This window comes from Gekko japonicus, unplaced genomic scaffold (genome assembly GCF_001447785.1).
Source record: "Gekko japonicus isolate JY-2015 unplaced genomic scaffold, Gekko_japonicus_V1.1 scaffold11, whole genome shotgun sequence".
Lineage (NCBI taxonomy): Eukaryota > Metazoa > Chordata > Lepidosauria > Squamata > Gekkonidae > Gekko > Gekko japonicus.
Window position 1 is genome coordinate 1,236,073 of NW_015166418.1, and position 20,711 is coordinate 1,256,783.

The 20,711-nt window shown below is 43.0% G+C and overlaps 2 protein-coding genes across 3 annotated transcripts in view; one reads left to right on the top strand and one right to left on the bottom strand.

Moving 5' to 3' along the window:
- Positions 1 to 3,594, top strand: part of ELF2 (E74-like factor 2 (ets domain transcription factor)) — a 55,015-nt gene extending 51,421 nt beyond the window's left edge. For both annotated transcript variants that reach the window (XM_015411612.1, XM_015411613.1), the window contains 3 exons: positions 573 to 765; positions 1,155 to 1,493; positions 2,023 to 3,594. In XM_015411612.1, the coding sequence (XP_015267098.1) occupies positions 573 to 765; positions 1,155 to 1,493; positions 2,023 to 2,650 (1,160 nt within the window). In that variant the 3' untranslated portion in view covers positions 2,651 to 3,594. The remainder of the gene's footprint in view (positions 1 to 572; positions 766 to 1,154; positions 1,494 to 2,022) is intronic.
- Positions 3,595 to 5,673: 2,079 nt separating this feature from the next.
- On the bottom strand, positions 5,674 to 20,353 carry NOCT (nocturnin). Its single transcript, XM_015411592.1, has 3 exons — positions 19,951 to 20,353; positions 8,125 to 8,394; positions 5,674 to 6,981 (listed from the first exon to the last, which is right to left on the bottom strand). The coding sequence occupies exons 1-3, from the start codon at positions 20,150 to 20,152 to the stop codon at positions 6,146 to 6,148; spliced, it is 1,308 nt and encodes a 435-aa protein (XP_015267078.1). The 5' UTR covers positions 20,153 to 20,353; the 3' UTR covers positions 5,674 to 6,145.
- Between the last annotated feature and the right edge of the window lie 358 nt (positions 20,354 to 20,711).

Sequence of the window (20,711 nt, forward strand, 5' to 3'; positions counted from 1 at the left end):
CATGTATAACATAATGAACTGCATGTTGCTTTGGGCAAGCAAATTGTACCTCTTCTTAATTTGCCAAATACTTACAGAAAATCATGATTTACATGTCTTTTTAGAAGGGCTGGTTTGTTTTTTGAAGGGTAGAGATACTGAAAGATTTTATTATGTGGTTATATTCAGGTTTTCTGACATTTCAAGAAGCATTTTAATGATAATTATTATTCGTTAACTATTAACTCAAGGAGAGATAAAACTTGATCTACCATTCGAACATAAAGAGTAAGTCAGTCTCAGAAGTTCTGTCCCTTGTTAACTTTTGCTGGAAACCTTTTCTCCTTCTATTCCCCAGTAACTGAGAAAGTTAAAAGCATCTAACATTATTTTAATGCTCCTTTTATAGCTGTATCTTATAAATTGGACTTGTAGTAGTTGTTTTTGAAATTCATTTAATTACTGTATATATCTGGATCATGAGAAGGTTGATGCATAATCTGATCATTCTGTTTTCTTGGCAATAGCAAGGGAAGTTCTGTATTTTTCTGTTTTAAATATGAAAGTGACACACATATATTTATTTACTGTAGGAAATACAACCTACTTGTGGGAATTTCTTCTAGACCTGCTTCAGGATAAAAACACTTGTCCCCGGTATATCAAGTGGACCCAGCGAGAGAAGGGGATCTTTAAACTTGTGGACTCAAAAGCAGTTTCTAAACTATGGGGGAAACACAAGAACAAGCCCGACATGAACTATGAAACAATGGGGAGGGCCCTGAGGTATATATTTTTTTTGTGTGTGTGTGTAAAAAGAATGGACAGGGAGGACTATTAAAAGAAAACAGAAAAAAAATCCCTGCACTAGTGACAGATTGGGAGCTTTACCATAGACATAGTCTTGCTTATGTAGCCTTATGCTTTTTGAACTTGCCATGGAGCATTGTTATTGCCATTCTCATTATTATTATTAATGATGTTATTATAAATCTTGCTCACTTTCTGATTTTATGCTGTAGAATCCAATGTGCATAGGTTATTTCATTTTTTTATTTATTTTTTGAGAAAATTGACTTGGGTTTACCAGTTAAATCTTTTGGTTAAAAATGTAAAAAAAATAGGAAGGTTGCTTATAGCTGTTTTATACAATATTCTTATACTTTCTCTTGCAGATACTACTATCAAAGAGGAATTCTGGCAAAGGTTGAGGGGCAGAGGCTTGTGTACCAGTTTAAAGAGATGCCTAAAAACATTGTGGTAATTGATGACAAAAGTGAATGTGGCAATGAAGATTTTTCCATACCAACAGATGAGAAATCGTTAGAACGAGTGTCATTGTCTGCAGAAAATCTCTTGAAAGCAGCAGCCTCTGCTCGCACCGGGAAAAACGCTTCTCAGTTGAACTGCACAAGGGCAGAGAAGCCGGTTACCAGAGTGGTGAATATCTCTTCACCCGGGCATGAAATGTCACCTTGTTCTCCCACTCCTGTTCCAGCAACGACTGCTCCCAGGTTAGTGCTGAATGGTGTGCACATTGGACACTGAATAAGTACATTTAAAAATGCATCCAGATTCAGAATGCAAAGACATATGAACTGTTTTGGTGCAGGGCATACAAACCAAACTATAAAAAACAGGAATTAGTTAAATCTGGATTGCTTTTGAGAAACCCGGTTATCTGCTTTTGTACGTTTCAGCATTACTGTTGACTTAACAATGAAGTCAGGACTTTTAAAAAAAACTAACTCTTAAGGTAGTTCTTACTTATTAGTCCATATCTTTAAACTATGTTTTGATTTTTAACAATTTTGATGCAATTTTTAGCACTGTAGCAGACAACATAAGTCCTGAAATTTTAAGAAGTAAATGACAATATGTCAATGTGCAGTTTGGCATAGGGAGATATCTAATTTCAGACCCCTTAGTTGTTGGGAGTGGGTGGGTTACAGATGATTGTGGTGTCTCTCTCAGTTTAAGTCACTTGCTCCTGCTGCTTGCTTGGTTTTAACATTGCACTGTTTGTCTTTACATATTTGACAGAACGGTTCGTGTGGCAATGCAAGTGCCTGTTGTAATGACGTCCTTAGGACAGAAAATTTCAACTGTTGCAGTGCAGTCAGTAAATGCAGGGTCGCCATTAATTACCAACACAAGCCCAACAACAGCAACAACCCCAAAGGTGGTAATCCAGACAATCCCTACCATGATGCCAGCATCTGCTGAAAATGGAGAGAAAATCACAATGCAGCCTGCAAAAATTATTACGATTCCTGCTACACAACTTACACAGTGCCAGCTGCAAACAAAAAGTGGCCTACCTGGGACAGGAAGTATCAACATAGTTGGAACACCGTTGGCTGTGAGAGCACTCACTCCAGTATCTCTAGCCCATGGGACACCCGTGATGAGACTCTCCATGCCTCCCCAGCAGGCTGGTGGCCATACTCCTCCCAGAGTTATCAGTGCAGTCATCAAAGGGCCAGAAGTCAAAGCTGAAGCAGTGGCTTTAAAGCAGGAACGGGAAGTTAAAACACTGCAGCTTGTGCAAGAAGAAACACCAGCAGATGGAACCAAGACAGTTACTCATGTAGTTGTTGTCAGTACACCCTCAGCCATTGCCCTCCCTGTAACCGTGAAAACAGAGGGAATAGTAACATGCGAGAAATGAAGAAAAGGCAGCTATGAACATTAGCTACGTAGCCCATTGTGGAGTTGAGCAAACTGACATATTTAGGGAGGCAGGGAAATGGACACAATCAAGGCGGAAACAGAGACTTTAAAATGTTAATAGGTATGCATATATTTGAATTTTACTGGAAATGAATTAATGTCCCATGTTTCAGTGGGAATTGAACCACAGCCACACACTGACACAACTGCCTCTTGCAAATTGAGAAAATACTAAGCTGATGAAAAAAGGAGAATTCCAACTGGTGGGGGCTCCAGAAGCTCACTGCATTATCACGTTACACTAATGCATGGAACACTAATCTGATTCTGTGAGGGATTCTTGGTTGCTATGGACTGGAGGTTTAAAAGAGAGTTGTTACAAAAGACAAATCTGATGCATTTAATATGCATACCAGCAATTACTACTGTGTACTCACAGTATTCAACTGGTGCTATGTTAAACTTTGCTACTAGGTATTCTAGAATGTGAATTAAAGGAGGATTAAAGAGCTTCTAAGAGAAGATTGAGAGTTAGAGGGATTTTTGTATCATACAGCTTAAGCAGATTTAAAATGAAAGCCTTAGACTGATTTTCAGTTATCTTTCTTGAAATAAGCTAATGGCTTGTTTGTGTAAAGCATTTTTTATTAAAACAATTTTTTAAAAAAATCTTATACCTAGCACAGTATTGTTATAGAATTACATGTAACATATTTTGTATGGTAGCTAAGTCTGTCAGTTTCTTACTTGTGGACAAAGTGGCGATGGGTGGGTCAGCCTTTTTGCTGCACCATGCCTGCAGTCAACCACTTAGCCTCGGCATCTGTGCATACATTTCAGTTTCAGCTTCTACTCTGTCACTTGAAAGGTCACACTTGGCATGAACTTGTGTCAGGTAGTTAAAAGTCTGTAAATTTTTTTTTAGTTGAAGTTAGAGGGAAGTACCAGTGTTCAGAATGAACTATAATAGTTTGTATATTCAACATTTAAAGTATATTCTATTTTGTTGTACTCTTGTTTCAAAGTGTATTCAAGTAGGTTTTACTGAAATACAAACATGAAATTTAAGTTTAGTCTCTTTTTTAAAAACTTTTTTATGTCTGCTGCTGATCAGCTAGATATCAGATTTATAGTTTTACAAAGATTTAGTTAGACAACACTTTAAAAAACTATCTTGCAATAAAGGCACAGTTTTTACTGATTATTCTGCAGGAAAGGCACTTCCCAATATTTCTCTATCCTTTTAAACTAATATAACCAATGTTATGGTAAATTATGAATGGTAACAAAAGGAGGAAACAGTGAGGGGGAAAAAATCTGCCAAGCAGGGACTGTACCAGGTATTATTAATCAATACAATTGTAATATCCAAATCATGCTACAAAAATTCTTAAACTACTGTTCGTAAAGAGAACTTTGTAATAGGAATTAGATTGGCATGTTAACAGCTGTATATTCTATGATCTGTTTCCCTTCTAGGGAAGGCAGAGGAGAATTTCCTTGTCCCTGAAATCCAGTGATCGTATATATGCCAGTACCTTGTTGAAGCCTGGACAGCTTATACATGCTTGGAATAGGGGGTGAAAACAGCAGTCCTTACTGTTCTCTCAGATCTCTAGACTTGTCAAGCAGCCATAGTTTCTCAGATACAGCAGATCAGACCAGCAAGCAGTTGGCCCTGTATTCATGCTGTCTAAACAATGGGAGTATGCTTCTTACTGGTGAAACTGTCAAAACATTCAGTTAATCATATACTCTTGTGGGAATACTGATGATATAGCAATATAGGTTTTGTTGCACAATGGAGTAATTGTCATAAAATGGTCATATTTTATTATATGGAACAAAACAAAGCTATTATCAGGCTAAGGGTATTTTGTTTGTTAACATGCCCACATAGAAAACTGAAAAAATCACAAAAACTAGCAGGTAGTTGTAGTACTTTCCATTCCACTAAAGACACTTTGTAAATATTTGCTAAAGGAGGAGGTGCTTTTCACATGGGCCAGTTCATCTCCATTGAAGAAGTGATGTGTATACTGAGATCCTACTCCTAGGGAAGTGCTGTTTGTAAGAAAAATAACAAACATTAGGGAGTAACCCATGAGACCTCAGCCCTCCGAGTATGAAGGAACTGTCCAGCACTGAGCTTCTGTAAATGTGTTTCATTTTAAGTTGCTCTGAGATGTGCTCCTCTGACTCACTAGGCAGGCCAGTAAATAGTCATGATTGCTGCAGATGAAAGTCTCACATAGCAGGCCAAACATTTTGCCCCCAACCCTTCCTTTGTTTCAAATTCAGTTGTATCAGGAAGCAGATCTCTCCCCCATTGTTCACTAGAAAGTCTTCAGACTACTATTCACAAATATTATGTTCAGGTAATATCAAACTGCTAATCATTTCAGTAGGTAGGGGTTTTGGACTGTAGCAGGAAAGACTGAAACCAGAGTGAAGAACATTACAACTTGCTGAGGGATTGTTGGCTACCATGGCCAAACACCTTTGGGTCAGATACTTGCCTGTAGGTCAATAGGTTCATTGGCTGTGATGCCCCAAGGGGCAAGAAAAGCAAGTTTGAAATAAAAAATGGTCCAGTTGAATGAGAAAAATGAACTGCTTTATGAAAAACAGCTCCCGGGGGGGGGGGGGGGGTTCCACCTGAAAAGGGGGGGGGAGATCCAACAGAGAAAATCCAACTGAGAAGCAGCTTTTTAGAGAAGGTGCAGATTCCATTTCTCTTGTGGATAAATAATTTAACTTGTGACCCTAAAGTCTTTTAAAATCTCATGGAATGTAGAGAACTTTGCTTCTAAATACAGATGCCTAGAATTGTGCTGTCACCCACAAAAATAGTTACATGACAGTGGCCGCAAATTATTGAGACCAACTGGCCTTGAAGTTAAACACAGTTAACATACTTGTATGGATTGATTTAGTGCCTTTTGTTTCCCTTAATTTACCCAGCAAAGGAGACCACGTAAGTGCAAATTCAAGCATATTTTAATTAAATAAAATCTGTGTTACAGTGTTTTTGTATGTATAGAATTAAATGAATCCTAAATCGGGTCACCAACATTTGGTCAATCAGTATAACTTGTAGTGTGACATCCTTTTGTGTAGTCCACCTTGTTGGCCCATTTTGTGAATTTAGTGCATAATTGTCACATCTGAGGCAAATGCTCTAAGAACTCATGGATTCCCAAGCTCTATGTATTTGTTAGGGAATCAGTTCTCAAACATAGACAGTGGCAGAGCTGCTTTTTAGTCTCTGTAACAAGAGATAATACACAAGACATCTCTGGAAGTAAGCAATCGGCAGAGTTTTTTTGTTTCTTACTGTTATGGCAAAGGCTTAATGACAGCATTTTTGAAGGATATGGTTCAAAGTAAATTAGTTGTCGATTTATAAATAATTCCCCAAAGTCTTCAGGAGCATAGTTCAAGGGCCACTACATAAACCCAGTACGTTTAAGTCCCTCAAATCAAACCTAAACTATAAAAGCCTGTCAGGATCATCATTAAAGCTGAAGTCACATACTAGAGACAAATGGTCTGAAGGGTAATTCAAAGATGGTAGCCTGTTGGGTCCAATTTGTTCTTCAGTCAGAAGATTGAGAGCAGCACTCACTTGTAAGGCATGTTGTGAATACCAGATATAATCCAATGTGTGCCTGCATTCTCCAGTGGGGCGGATCTTCCAAGTTGTGTATGGGGGTTCTGACAGCCCATCAGCACTCAGCAGTTTGTAAGCACTATTCAAGTTCAGGCTGGAGTCTGAGAATTCCTTGTAAACCTCCTCAGTGGGTTCAGCGTTGAAGTCGCCACAGACAATGAGAGGGATCTCAGCATCTTGGGTGATACTTCCCAGTTTCTGCAAAAGATCTGCACCTTGTGCAGATCTAAATCTTTCCCAGCCATTACGTGCTTTCAAGTGAGTGACAGCAATGCAGAACAGTTTGCCGGTTTCATTACATTTTAGTATCTGCGCAATGGCTACTTGGTTGGTTTTTAGCTTCATTGCAGTCAGCCTGATGTTGTCGCTGCTGATTAGAGTAAATCTGTCTTTAAGAAAGAACAAGGCACAGCCATCTGGCCCATTGTTACGTTCCACATCTAGACATGGAGACCACGGCTTAGGGAAGAAAGTACATTGGTAGCCCAGTCGACTAAGGAGTGGTTGAAAGGTGTCAAAGTAGTGGTCCACTTCTTGTAGACACAGGATGTCTGGTTGGTATGCAAGGATTTCTTCAAGAATGAGACATTTCCTTTCTTCCCACCTGAGGGCTTCCACAGGGCACTGAACAAAGTTGTCTTTCCCTTCCCCAAGAGCTGGAATGAAAGAACACATTCATGGTAGTTAAGCAGCAACTGGTGGGCCATTTTTATATACACATACCCTACATACAAAGAATTGGGCTGTGTTGACTCAGGCACTCAGCCACTGTGGGGGTATTTAGTTTTATCAATTCTGCAATTCTGACTTTTTGCTTTACTTACTTTGTTTCAATGGAGGCCTCAGGATGAGATGATTGGCACAGAAAGAACTGTAGACCCTAGTTCACATTCACAAGAGGATGAGGCAGAGAACAGAGGTGGCTGAATGGACTATTAACACCGTCAGGCAACCGCTGAAGGATCACATTTTGCAGTGATCCTCTGTTAAACATCTGTGCAAACAGAAGTCAGCACAGCCAGCGAAAAGCCTACAGTCTTCTATTTGCATGGAGTTCTTGATGCAAAAGGGAACTCCAAAGCTGGTTCTATCTTTCACAATTCATTCTACTATCTCATGGCTTCCCATCCTCATTACCCTCCATGTGTAAATCAGGCTCAAGTCCCCTGATAGCTAAACCTGCACTATAATTTTCAACTTCTCCTGCAACTTCTCCAGGTAGATTTCCCACTATTACAACTGATCTCCAGGTGCATAAAACGGCCAGTTTGGAAGGTTGACTCTATGGTGTTATACCACACTGAAGTCCCTCCTCAGGCTCCACCCCCAAAATCTCCAGGTATTTCCCAACCCAGAGCTGATAACCCCATCTGTAACTGAAATAATGATCAACTGATATAACAGTGAAAGGCTGTAAGAGAACATATGAGAGGCCCTGCTGGACCACATAAATTATTGATCCATGTAGTCCAGCATCCTGCCTCACACAGTCAGTAGTCAATCCAGTTGTCCTAGAGAGCCAACAACCAGGGCATATAGGCAACAGACTTCCCCTGATATTACCTCAAAGTACTGGTATTCAGAGGTTTGCCTCAGTATGGAGGCTCCCTTCAATCAGCATGGCTAGTAGCCACTGATCTAGAGTTGCCAAAACTGCCCCACATGGATCTATCTCACCCCCTTTAAAGCAATCTGTGTTTGTAGCCATGATGAGATCTACGGGCAACAAATTCCAAAGTTTAATCCAAAGTAAAGTGTTTCTTGATGGCCAGGAGCAGTTTAATTAATATTTATTATACCTTGTGCGAGAATATTCCACTGCATGACTCTAATGGGCTGGTGGCTTTTGGAAACGTTGGTCTTCAGGTTCACAAAGTCTCTCTGGAGCCGAGCAGGACGTTTCTGAAGAACAACTTGACATTCTTCAAGCAGGTCCTTAGGATCTATAGGATCCAGGATCTCAGAGTCTGGGTGTTCCAAGTATTCCTGATGTTTGGAGACCGCAGCACTGCTCAGAGTCTTTGCAAGAGCACTATATAGCCTGCTTGTACTGTTGCCCATGGAATACACTGGAATAAAGAATGGCAAGTTCAGCAAACACAAGGATGAGTAGTTCCTTCTCCAGATCTGCTAATACACAGTAGGCTTCACTCCCCCCCCACCCCCAGATCAGAATTCATGCTTCAATTAGTTTTTGCCTTGTGGCCAACGCATTACAAGGCCTCCATGTAGGATGCTTGCACAAACATTTAGATAAACTTTAAGAGGTTCAGTCTCAAAGATGGGAATCTGTAAACTGGTACAGACATTATTGTAGTGAGTCAGATTCCTTTCTTTATAAAAATTACTACTTTCCTCTGAAAGAGCCACGGAGAAAAGTATGCAGTATTCGGCAGATTTACCCTGATCTCCCTGGAGTTCAAAGTCTCTATTTCAAATAACAAGACAATGACTCTTTCCAAGCCTCAGAATCTTGGGGATTCTTCTCATGAGACAAAGACAGTACATTTAGATGTAAACTTTCCAAATGTGTGTTCTCTTTAGATCACATCAAAAAGTATCTATTATGTGATAACTAGGCCTCACAATAATAAATTGCCCCCCCCTCCCGACGGAAGAAAGAGTCAGACAACTAAGGTTGGGTAAAACTAAGGCCACTTTATTAAACATAATGAAAGTAACAGAAGGGCAAATAGCGAACAGTGGCATGGTCAAGGCCTAGTGTCACCTTGACCCCATCCTTACCATACAACGCGCAAGACACCAAGGCCCTGGGTTGGAGCCAACTGTAAATTGCTTGCAAACCCAGCCGGGCCCAGCGACTGGGATGCGCCTTGAGAATCCCTTCAACACCACTGCACGGCCAGTGTGGAGGATCCGTTGCGGCCATCCCCAAAGGCAGTCTGCAATCCTCATCCCTGGCCGCAGGGGCGATCCTGCAGACCCCTATACCCCCCCATGGGGTTGCTGATTGGTGCTTACCAATCTGCAGGAACTAAGACCTACTTATGCCACCGCAAGGGCCAAGCCTCTGCTTAGGCTCCTGCGCCCACTCAAATACCTAAAAGTAACCTAAACCGTTTCCGTAAATCCGGAAGGAAAATGTTACTTCCTTTTTCGGAACGATGAATGCCATCGCCCCTGTAGAGCCAAATCTGGGGTGAGGCAAATAGTGACCCAACCCAACCGTCAGAATATTCCAGAGCTAACATAGCCTGCGCCGAGCTCTCTGAGTCCCTTGGGATCCACATCGCTGCACCATACCAGGCAGACCACAATATTACTGTGTCTGGCCACCGGTGCTATTCCCCCTTGGGATCCACATCACTATGCCATACCAAGCCTGGAATCGTGGCTGACCACACTATTACTGCATCTGGCCACTGTTGCTATACTGGAGCTCCCAATTGGCCCAGCGCCGAGCTCCCTCAATTCCCTTGGGATCCAAAGCGCTACACCATACAAGGCCTGCTATACATACAAACACCTGCTAAAACATCTAGCGAACAGCCATTAAGGCTGTTCAAGACCCACCGCGGCCGGGGTGAGCTCCCAGCCCGAGTCCCAGCTCCCGCCCACCCAGCGGCTCGAAAGCATATTTGCGAGTAGACAAAGTGGGTACCTGCCCTAGGTGGCAGGGGGCACCCTCCTCCACTGGCAGCTGGTGACGGCAGTGACGGCGGCAACAGCGGGACGGCCTGGCGACCCAGTGAGCGTTTGGGCGGCGGAACCTGGATGGAGGCGGAGCTACGGAGGCGCGGTGACGTGCGGTGCAGCAGAGCCAGTCGGACAGAGCCGAAGCTGCGGCTGGCGCGTGGCCGTGCCCTAGGAGGAGGCCGCCGGAAGAAGCCGCTGAACTAAAAAGATCAGCTCAAAAGGCGCCAGGAGGAAAAGAACGCCGGAACAACATCTATACCCGAAGCCTGCCGGAATAAGAACTGAAAAAACTACAACAAGAGCCGCTCTGCTGCCTGGGTGCTGGTAGGTAATCATATGTAAACCGCTCAGAGACCCTTCGGGGTTTGAGCGGTATATAAGCCGAAAGTTAAATAAATAAATAAAGGCATGGAAGTATGGCATACCACACAATTCTGCGTCTGGCCACTGTCACTGAATGAACGAAAGATCATCTCAGGCTTGCTGACTACGGCCTTCATGTTCAGGAATCCCAGGTTGTCACCTTGCATTGGCCCACTGGCTAAGTTCTGCGCCGAGAGAACTGGGCCCTGAGGCCTAAAAGGTAAGCCTACAGCTCCGTCATCGTGCTCCACTCTCCGAGCACGAGGCGGCAACTGAGAAGAGAGAAGCGTAGCCGGCTGTTAAAGAGGCTCCGGCTCCGCCCCCCTCCAGAAGCCTGGCTGCAACTGGTAAGGATGGTAAGGATGCAACAAGGAGGCAAAGGCGGCCCTCCTGAAGCATGCCATTGGCTGCTTCAGGTAGGGCCGAAGTCCATGGGGAACACTGTTGTAACTGCCAAAGGCCCTCAACAGAAACATATCTGAAGTAAATCAAATGAAGGGGCCTAGTTTTCTCCCCACTCTTCTGCTCAGCTACAGAGAGCATCAGAGAGAGGAAGGGATAGGTAACATTTGGTTTCTTCCAGAGACAGACATGGCCGTACAGTATTCAAAACTACAGTTATTCCAGTGGCATAGAATTAGCAGTGCCTCAGCTTCCTGTACTGCTGGGTAATGGATGTGAAGCCTAAAATAGTTCAGGAAGAACCTGTTGTGTGGCTCTTCCCTGAGACAATTGAGAGTGGCCCAAGTTTAGCCAGTGCGCTTCACTGACTGGGTGGGAATTTGAATCCAGGATTTCCCCAGTCCTAGACCAACATAATAGGCACTATTTTGTATTTAACATATTTGCATACTGCTTTTCTAACAAGCAATTGCCAATTATATACACACGCCATATCCCATTGAAAGCATCAGAAATACAACAGCTAGTCAATTTCCAAATGCCTTTTGAATTATTCATGACTTATCTCCCCACCCCCATTACCACAAAGATGTCATTTACCACACTCCTCTAGGCAGCCAATTCCAGAGGACTGAGACTACCACGGAAAAAGCACAAGTACTGACTATCCTGACTTCTCTTGGGGTTGGGATCATAAGCTACACTATGCTGGCTGCTCTGCATGGTTCTGAGCTTTTCAGGAAGAATGATGCTTTTAGCAACTCACATCCCTGGAGTCACATGAGTATAAGGCCTAAACATACTGAATAAAATAACAAAAAGAATTACTATTCATTCTGCTACAATTATCTGTTTCCTGCTCTTTGGAACAGCAGTAATTACCAGTCTCTTCCTGTTGAACTCATATAATCAGTTTACCATAGAACCTGAAAGTCCTTGGCTCTCTTTTGCTCCTATTAATAGTGCAGAATTAGTCCTGTTAGTATCTTGTGCAGTCATCTGCCCTTATGAGTTCTAAATACAAAACACATAGCTTGAAAAGCTAAACTGCAGCTGTATATTTGTTTTAGACAATATTTTCACCATCAATTTGAAATGTCATCTCTAAGTGGATAGCAGATGATGACAGTGGTCCTAGCTACTTGTGAGCAGTGATTGGAAATTATTAATTTTAATAATAATGAAGAGGGGTGGATGAGGTGCTGGCCTAGTAACACCGCTAACCCATGCCAGGCTATGAAATCGGTTTGTATCACAAGTTAAATGGACTGGTTTGCACAAACAAGTACATCGATATCCTGTTCCTCCTTCAAATGCCATCCCACCTATGTTGCAAAGTAAACACAGCACAACCTCAAAAAATGAGGCTGGATACTGGGTTGTTATCTGGGAAAATATCAAAAGGAAGACTACAGAAGCACTCCTCATCAGTAATTAGCATGCAACATTAAGGTTCTCTCCACCTGCTAGTGGTACCTAAAGACAGCATAAAGTTTTACTTGACCATCAGAAACTTCAAGACCAATCAGCTCAGAATTAGCTTATAATTCATAGAATCATAAAGCTGGAAGGGACCTCCAGGGTCATCTAGTCCAAGCCCCTGCACAATGCAGGAAATTCACAAATACCTCTGCCTTGCAAGGGCAAATATTTATTGAACTAGGGATGTGCTTGAAATAGATGGACTAATTGGTCAGTACACATTACAGCAAAGAACCATAAAGGCTAGGAGCTGGGTATGGATGATTTTCCTCAAGGAAATTTCCTGAAACTCTAACTCCCAACTGTATTGTTTTCACTCATGGAACACACACAGAAGTTATTACTACTCTCATCATAGGAACCCTTTGCAGACCAAAAGCATCCCTCATCAAAATCCACTCAGTTCAACAGGTAGAGGTCTGGGAAATGGACCTTTCTTTCAGTTGACCATGAAGCCTCTCAGCTTATTTGACTTGCATCCCAAAGTGACTTGTCACATGCCAGACATTTCCCATCAGGCTGCGCAATGCAACTACTTATGCCAAAAGTAGCTGCTTCTAAAAGTGTGAAGAGTAAACAATAATGGCAGCTTCTTACTAAACTGACTGGCAGTTTTATGTAATCTTTCACAAGTGCCAAGCTTGATGACGCAAGGGTTTACCTCCCACTCAGGGAAGAGAGCCAAAGCGGTCACGAATGTTCTGTTCCGTTCCTTTATGCATCATCACTTTACAAACAGGAAAACAGCATAGCTGTTCCCACTCACTTCTGCCCACCAAGGAAGGGAAAAAAAGGGGGGGGCCCTCTGGATAATAAAAAGAATGTTCTGCAAGATAAAGCAGTAACAATGTTTGTGAGAGGAGGGCAGAACTGATCTTCAAAGACTGGCTTTAGCCTGAGGAGCAGGGAGCGAGACTCTAGTAGCCAGAGAAGGCAAATCCAAAGACTATGGCCCCTGAACAGCATATGATTCATAGTCTAAAAACTGATAACGATAACACTTTCCATTTCGGATTTCAGAGCTTTAATTTCCCGCCGTGAATCCAGGTGACAACATGGTTATCAGTGATTCTACTACTCCCATGACCGACAAATCAAATTCTCACTGCAGAATACATCAAGTCATCTTGGGAAGTGAGCGCTCACCATTTCCTATCATAATAAAGACCTGGCAGTTTGATTTAATACATTCAGCAGCCTTGTCTTGACCAAACAGCTGCTCACTCGAAAGGTTGGCCAACTTGTCCTCAAGGGGAAACCAGACTTCTGTGCAAAGGCATTTTTCTGTGGCTCCTCAGTGAAAGCAAATGTCAAGTACATGAATAATCTTGATTTTTTTTCAGATTTTTTTTTTTGGGGGGGGGGGAGCACAGTTAATCACACTATAGTTTTACGGTCTTCAAACCACACAATTTACCGACTCTTGCATTCAACATAGAAGATAGACCTTACTGCTTATTTATATCCTTGTTTCCCTAGGATACAAGAATATTGTTTACCTTAGTAAGTCTTTTTTTGTCTAGCAGTTTCTGGACGAAAGCTAAAATTGCATGAAATGATCTCTAGACATACCCATACAAACTTAACAACACTTTCAGTTAGCGGAGCTGCAGACCATAAACTTTGCAATATTTCAAATAAAAAGGCATTTAACAATGTTAAAGTTGCATACAAACCTGCAAAACTGGGAGACCACATCAGCGTTAACAGCAAACACGTCTAATGGTGAAGCACAGGCACAATTAGCAGCCTCTGAAGTCACATGAGCGCTCTCATATTCACTAAACTGGTCTAGTGGCGACACCTAATGGCCTCTTGCAACAATGCTACAGGAAATGTTTCACCCTACTGTTACTATTAACTCTTAACCAGCAACATTAAAAAAAACAAACAAGAAATCTAGACAGACTTTCTCCCAGATTATGGTCGTGCCACATGGCAAATAACTAGCTGAGCTATGGCACATTTGACACATGAAGTAAATGCATTCCTGTGCAACTTTTTGCATTGTACTTTTGAAAGCTGTTTTAGTACTTCCAGAGAATCTGCCTCACACTCAATCCACCAAGAGACCTAAGAACCCTAATGGGATTGGGGATCCCTGGAATTGGCCTGGACCCCTAAAATTCCCCTACATTTATCTTTTGAAGGCTCAATCCCCAGTATCTCCAGTTAAAAGGGCCAGACAGTAGGTGATGCAAACGACCTCTGCCTGAGATGCTGAAGAGCCAATGCCAGTCTGCCTGACTTTGATGGACCAAGGGTCTGATTCAGTATCAGGCAGTTTCATGTGTTTGCAGTTTCCATGATGCCACCCTGCAGCCTTGAACTGATAATACTTTTGACTGAACACCTTACAAGCTATCTCAGGCAATGGACCTCTAGTATGCCTCTTGTGTAAGCAGATTCTCTTATCAATGACCTTTTAATCAAATGCCTCCAAGTTCATAGTATCCTGGATGAGATTGCCATTTACTGATAGGCTGGGGAAGATTGTAGGCACACACCCAGAACTGACATGTGTGCTCTGGCTATTGAAGGATGGCTGCTAAAGTGAATACAGTTCAATATCTTGGGGGGAGGGAATCAGCTTCAACTTCGAATATGGGACCTGTTTTTAACTGGCGGAAGACCGGAAGGCCTGGAGGGAGCTGGTCCATGGGGTCGCAAAGAGTCGGACTCGACTGTGCGACTGAACAACAACAACTGTTACTATGAACTGTTAACCAGCAACAAAAAAAAAGAAAAAAAGAAAAAGAAATGTAGACAGACTTTCTTCCAGATTATGGTCTTGCCACATGGCAAATTACTAGCTGAGCTATGGCACATTTGACACATGAAGTAAATGCATTCCTGTGCAACTTTTTGCATTGTACTTTTGAAAGCTGTTTTAGTACTTCCAGAGAATCTGCATCAGACTCACACTCAATCCATCAAGAGACCTAAGAACCATAACGGGGTTGGGGATCCCTGGAATTGGCCTGGACCCCTAAAATTCCCCTACATTTATCTTTTGAAGGGGAAGACACAGGTTCAATCCCCAGTATCTCCAGTTAAAAGGGCCAGACAGTAGGTGATGCAAACGACCTCTGCCTGAGATGCTGAAGAGCCAATGCCAGTCTGCCTGACTTTGATGGACCAAGGGTCTGATTCAGTATCAGGCAGTTTCATGTGTTTGCAGTTTCCATGATGCCACCCTGCAGCCTTGAACTGATAATACTTTTGACTGAACACCTTACAAGCTATCTCAGGCAATGGACCTCTAGTATGCCTCTTGTGTAAGCAGATTCTCTTATCAATGACCTTTTAATCAAATGCCTCCAAGTTCATAGTATCCTGGATGAGATTGCCATTTACTGATAGGCTGGGGAAGATTGTAGGCACACACCCAGAACTGACATGTGTGCTCTGGCTATTGAAGGATGGCTGCTAAAGTGAATACAGTTCAATATCTTGGGGGGAGGGAATCAGCTTCAACTTCGAATATGGGACCTGTTTTTAACATGTGCATTTCTCTCCCTCTCTCTATTCAAGCAAGAGAAATCTGCACTACACTAAAAATAATTAAAACAACAGCAGTGACCCTGGTATGGCACACTTTGACCTAGGATGAAACCCAATTTAGTCCCGATACAACAGCTGAGACCAGTCCAACAGCTAAGACCAGTGCCCTAAACGGCAGCCCTCAAATAGCTTCATGATGAAGAGCAATGATAGAATTCATAGGGTACACCAAGATGCTTTAGAACACAAAAACAACACACACACACTATTTGGGTTTAATGTAAATATAGGCATCTTATACTCCAACACTGTCCACATTGATGGTATTTTATAAATAAATAAAACTCAGGACTCGGTATGCAAGCATGCTTGTCAGACATGCAGCTGCAAGACATGACACGTAAATTACAAAGGAAGACATTTGAGGCACTAAAATACATTTCAAGTGAAAAACTGAAAGCTTGATCCTACGAGCATTTACAATAGCCTGCTGCCACATGCACATTTATACTGATGTATACTAGCACATAAATGACAAACTTTTGTAATTCAAAAACCTGCTGCACATGTGTCAGAGTGCCGCATGTCTCATGTACAGCAGTGAGATCAATGATGCTGCCTACTTTTACTGCATTGAACTCTAGCCAACAGTTCTTTTGTCTTGGCCTCTCCATGTAGATTGGATTTGTGCATTTGCTGTTAGGCTATCACACTGATCTCCTCCAACAATGCTGTACCCACAATGTCCTGTGTGGGTTTCGTTTGTTTTGCATTGGTGCAATTGCACAATTTGCAACTTGATCCAAACTGCTTTCCCCCTGCATAGATAACCTCAGTGCAGTGTTAGTGTTAGCTAGTTTACAGTTTTTAGCCTCTGGCTCAAACATTTTTGTCTTCGCTCAGGAAGGATGGCTCCAGAGCAAACTGATTTATGCAGTAGCCAAATCGCTCACTCACAGCTTTAATGCCAGTAACTCACAAAGTAGAATTTTTGCTCACAGGACTCCACAGCTTAGAGGGAGCATTGCCTCAGTGTACAACTCCAGCATACAAACTGCAACACTGCAATACAAGCAATGCTGTAATATGAGCATTAGAAACCACATGCATTGCAGCAAGTGCAGGAGAAATGTCCCAACATCATATGAATGGCCTTGATGAGCAAAGAGCAGTCAGTTTCCAGCAGCAGCCAGTCAGATGCTGCTGTGGAAAGCTCAATAGTCTACAGGCAGAACATAGAAACAAATTTCCTGGAACTCTTCCAGTGCCTGTCTACTCAACCTTGAAGCAAAAGGAATACTGGACCTTCTATCAGAAAAGTTGCTTAATCATGCCTATGAAGCTTATTGTAAGTTGCTCAATAACTCATGCAACACGAGTAGCTTACTCAGTACAGACAGTTGAGATTTACTTATTCAACCAAACATTTCTGTGATGGTTGCAACACCAGTATCATTTTACAGACATCTGTAATTACTGCCTTATCCCTGGCCTTGTAGGAGGGTGTTAATGGAGTGTTTAGGATCCTACACCCATGTGGCCACTCTCTGCTTCCTTGACCAAGTCTCAGTTCCATCCTGGACACAGCACCAGCTATTAAGCATTCCCTAGATGCAGGTTAAAGGGTTCAAGAATGCAGCTCTGTTTCAAGGCAGCTATTTCCACTTTCTTCTCTTGCATCATTGGTGGAAAAGAGCTCACAATTTGTTCTTTTGCAACTTGCATTGCAATGTGGGTGAGAAAATGACAAGGAGCCTCTGCTCCAAACAGATTCTCAAGCATGACTCATTTCTTAGGGTGGTGGGGGGCGATGGATCTCCCACACCCAGATTTGTTTGGCAGCACCCAGGCACCTATTAAAACAGCAACCAACTGAAACATGCAAAAGTATCTTGAGCACTTGTATTCTAAACATGCTTTTGAAATTGTCAAGAAGATGTCGGATAATACATATCCTAACATTACACTCATCGGTATTCTGGAATGCTGAAGAGTTAAGATTAACAGTTATTGCTACAGACAACAAGCAGTACCACTGAAAACTACTACTCCCATACATTCTTTTCTGCCAAGAAATTCTTCAGACTCCTCTGCTAGAGCTAGATGGACCTCTTGATTATACAACTCGTGCATCTTATTTGCAGGATGAAAGTTCACACATTCTTGGTGGCTGCTCCACAGCAATGAGTGCCCTGAACATCTGTCAAGGCCTAGGACTGAGCAGGATGAGGGCCCATCTTGTAGAGACAATGGACATCAGAGACTATATCGCCCATCTCTTTAAAATCCTGTTAATGGCAGATGGAGGAGGTATAGAATTCAGATGAGAACATGGTGGTAAGAAACAAGAGAATTTCACCCTTCTGCTATGTAAGCTGCACTCTGCCCAGCTGTTATTTGCTTCAATATTAGGACATCAGGAGGAAGGGTGTGTGATTTACATCAAAAACACAATCTGGAGCATCAAGATTATCCCTATTCTCTTACCATTGTCCTAAATCAATTCCCGTCCACCTCCAGCAGCTATTTATTTATTTAAATTAAAGTCTGAACCAGAGAGTCTTCAGAGATTCTTGGGGGGGGGGGGCAGTCAAACATTTATCCAATCACAGACCTTTCATGTTTTGTTTAGTTTGATCTCAAGAAGCAGAGAAGATTCTTTGGTTCAGATTAATTCGACTTAAGAGGGCAAGGGAAGAGAATCTGTGGTTTTACATTAAAACATTTGAAATTATGTTATTTTACTGGTGGGTTTAGAAATGTACCTCATAGGTTCAAAATATTGTAAGGACAGATAGAAATACAACTCAGATGAAGTCAGCTGGGAGTGAAGGGTGCAAGGGTATTCCCTGTGCTTATGTATATTATATCTTAATTTCATTTGTCTGCTATGACAGAAGGCTACTAGGATTATTTTTTTTTAATGGAGACCAGATAAGTTCAAAATATTGTAAGGACAGATAGAAATTCAACTCAGATGAAGTCAGCTGGGAGTGAATTCCTTAGTTCCAGCAGGATTTAACAGACACTTAACATAAGAGTAGCACTAGGCCTCTGCTGAGAACACCATCCTTCCATTGTGCCTAGATCTTGCGAAAAGCCCCTTTCCTGAGTTCTATTAAAAAAACCCCAACTGGATTCCTAGTGCCATTAGCAGCTTTAAAAACAGCAAAAGAATAGTCCTTTGATGCCTGCCAGACTCCATGGGCATGAGCCCACTCCACCAGATGCTCCTGGAAGTGTACGCTTTTTTGGGGTGGGGGTGGGGGTTGCTGCCACAAGCTAATATGGCTACCCCACTAGAATGCATTAGTCACTTTGGAAGCCAATCTGTGGATCAAAAGCAGGCTAAAATACAGAAGAAACAAAACAGTGTAAAGTTCTTTCCATTCCACCCAGGCACAAACACACAACCATAATTAGCAAGGATTTTAGCATACCTCCCCTCTAAATATGCCACAGGCATTGCTTGAAATGGCAGCACAGACAACGCTTCCTTCAGTGCTGAAGTAAGTAACTCAAGGAAATAAACCAGGAGCTTGAACCTTATCTTAACAAGGCAGTAAAACCAAGAACATTGTGCAGTGGGAAATGTACTGCATGATAATGTAACACAATACCTTACTAAGAGAACAAACGAACAAGAGCCCAGTGGCACCTTAAGGACTAACAAGTTTTTATTCCAGTTTCACATACCTGCTTCTACTCCACAAACATATATGCGGGAATAAAGTTTCATTAGTCTTCAAGATGCCACAACAGTCCTGTTTATTTTTCCTGCCACACCACCAACATCTTTGGAACCATTACCATTAACATACAGTGAATAGCAGAAACTCACCCACACACAAGAATTTGCATCTGGCATGCGCTGAATCTCCAACCGATATGAAAGCAGGACACTGTGTAGCCTGGACAGCATCACAAAGAGCACCCCCCCCCCCGGATCTCATCCTAGCAGCTGATGAGCTAAAACCGAAAGCCATAACTTCGACTCCCAGCTTTAACGACACCCCCCCCCCGCAACGTGTAAAATGGCAGTGACCTACCTCACAAGGTTGTTGCGAGGATGAAGGTGCTGGAATGGCGCCTATCATCCCAAGCCTAAAACCTTTCTAAACCAAGCTACTAGTGTGATGCGGGCCCTTCAGCTCCGGATCGAGGGATCCCTCCCCTTTTCCCTCCTACATCCGAAGGTCCCAAACCCAAATACTCACCAGCGTGAGGAGACGCAGCCCCTGGACCCGCAGCGGAGCAACCACAGCGCGAGGAGGCGGAGGCGAGAAGGGCCGGCGGGGAGAGAGCTCTTTTCACCTGCACAGGAGACCGGCGCAGCAGGGACGACGAGGCGGCGGAGGAAGGAGCGCAACAGAAGTTAGAGAGGGCCGAGCACAGGGAGCGAGCAGGGCTTTGATACATAATCACGCTACACTCGGCAAGCCAGGCGAGCACGGGAAGAAGCCTCCGGAACGGGACACGCTAACCTGCCAGACGACTGCCGCCGCGTCTTTCTTCCTATGTCCTGAAGCTGGAGAGGAGGAAAGAGCCGCAACCGCCGGGAAAGAACTCCCAGGACGGAGAAAGAGCTGGCGCACCCCCCAGAGTCCTCCGAGCACAGCCACGCGGACGCACCCGGCTTCTGCGGAAAGAAGCCCAAAATCGTACAACTCCTCTTGCCGGCACTGACGCAGCCGGAAGCTCCCAACTGCAGACGGGGGGGGGGATTAGAATTTCAAAAATTCCTCCAGCCGCGCTGTTGAGGGCAAACTTGGATAAATTTGAAGCACATCAACATATGTGTTAGTTGGGAAAGCCTACTTTTCATGCGGCGAAAGGAACGTCCGATGAGCTTCTCCTAGAGATCTCTTATACTGTGCTTCCCCCATTCTGTATTGGACATGGTCTGGCCTGGTCTGTGCTCCGGGCTCCGAAAGCCCTGCTGCTGACGTCACAACGAACGCTGTTTCGCAGGGCTGGT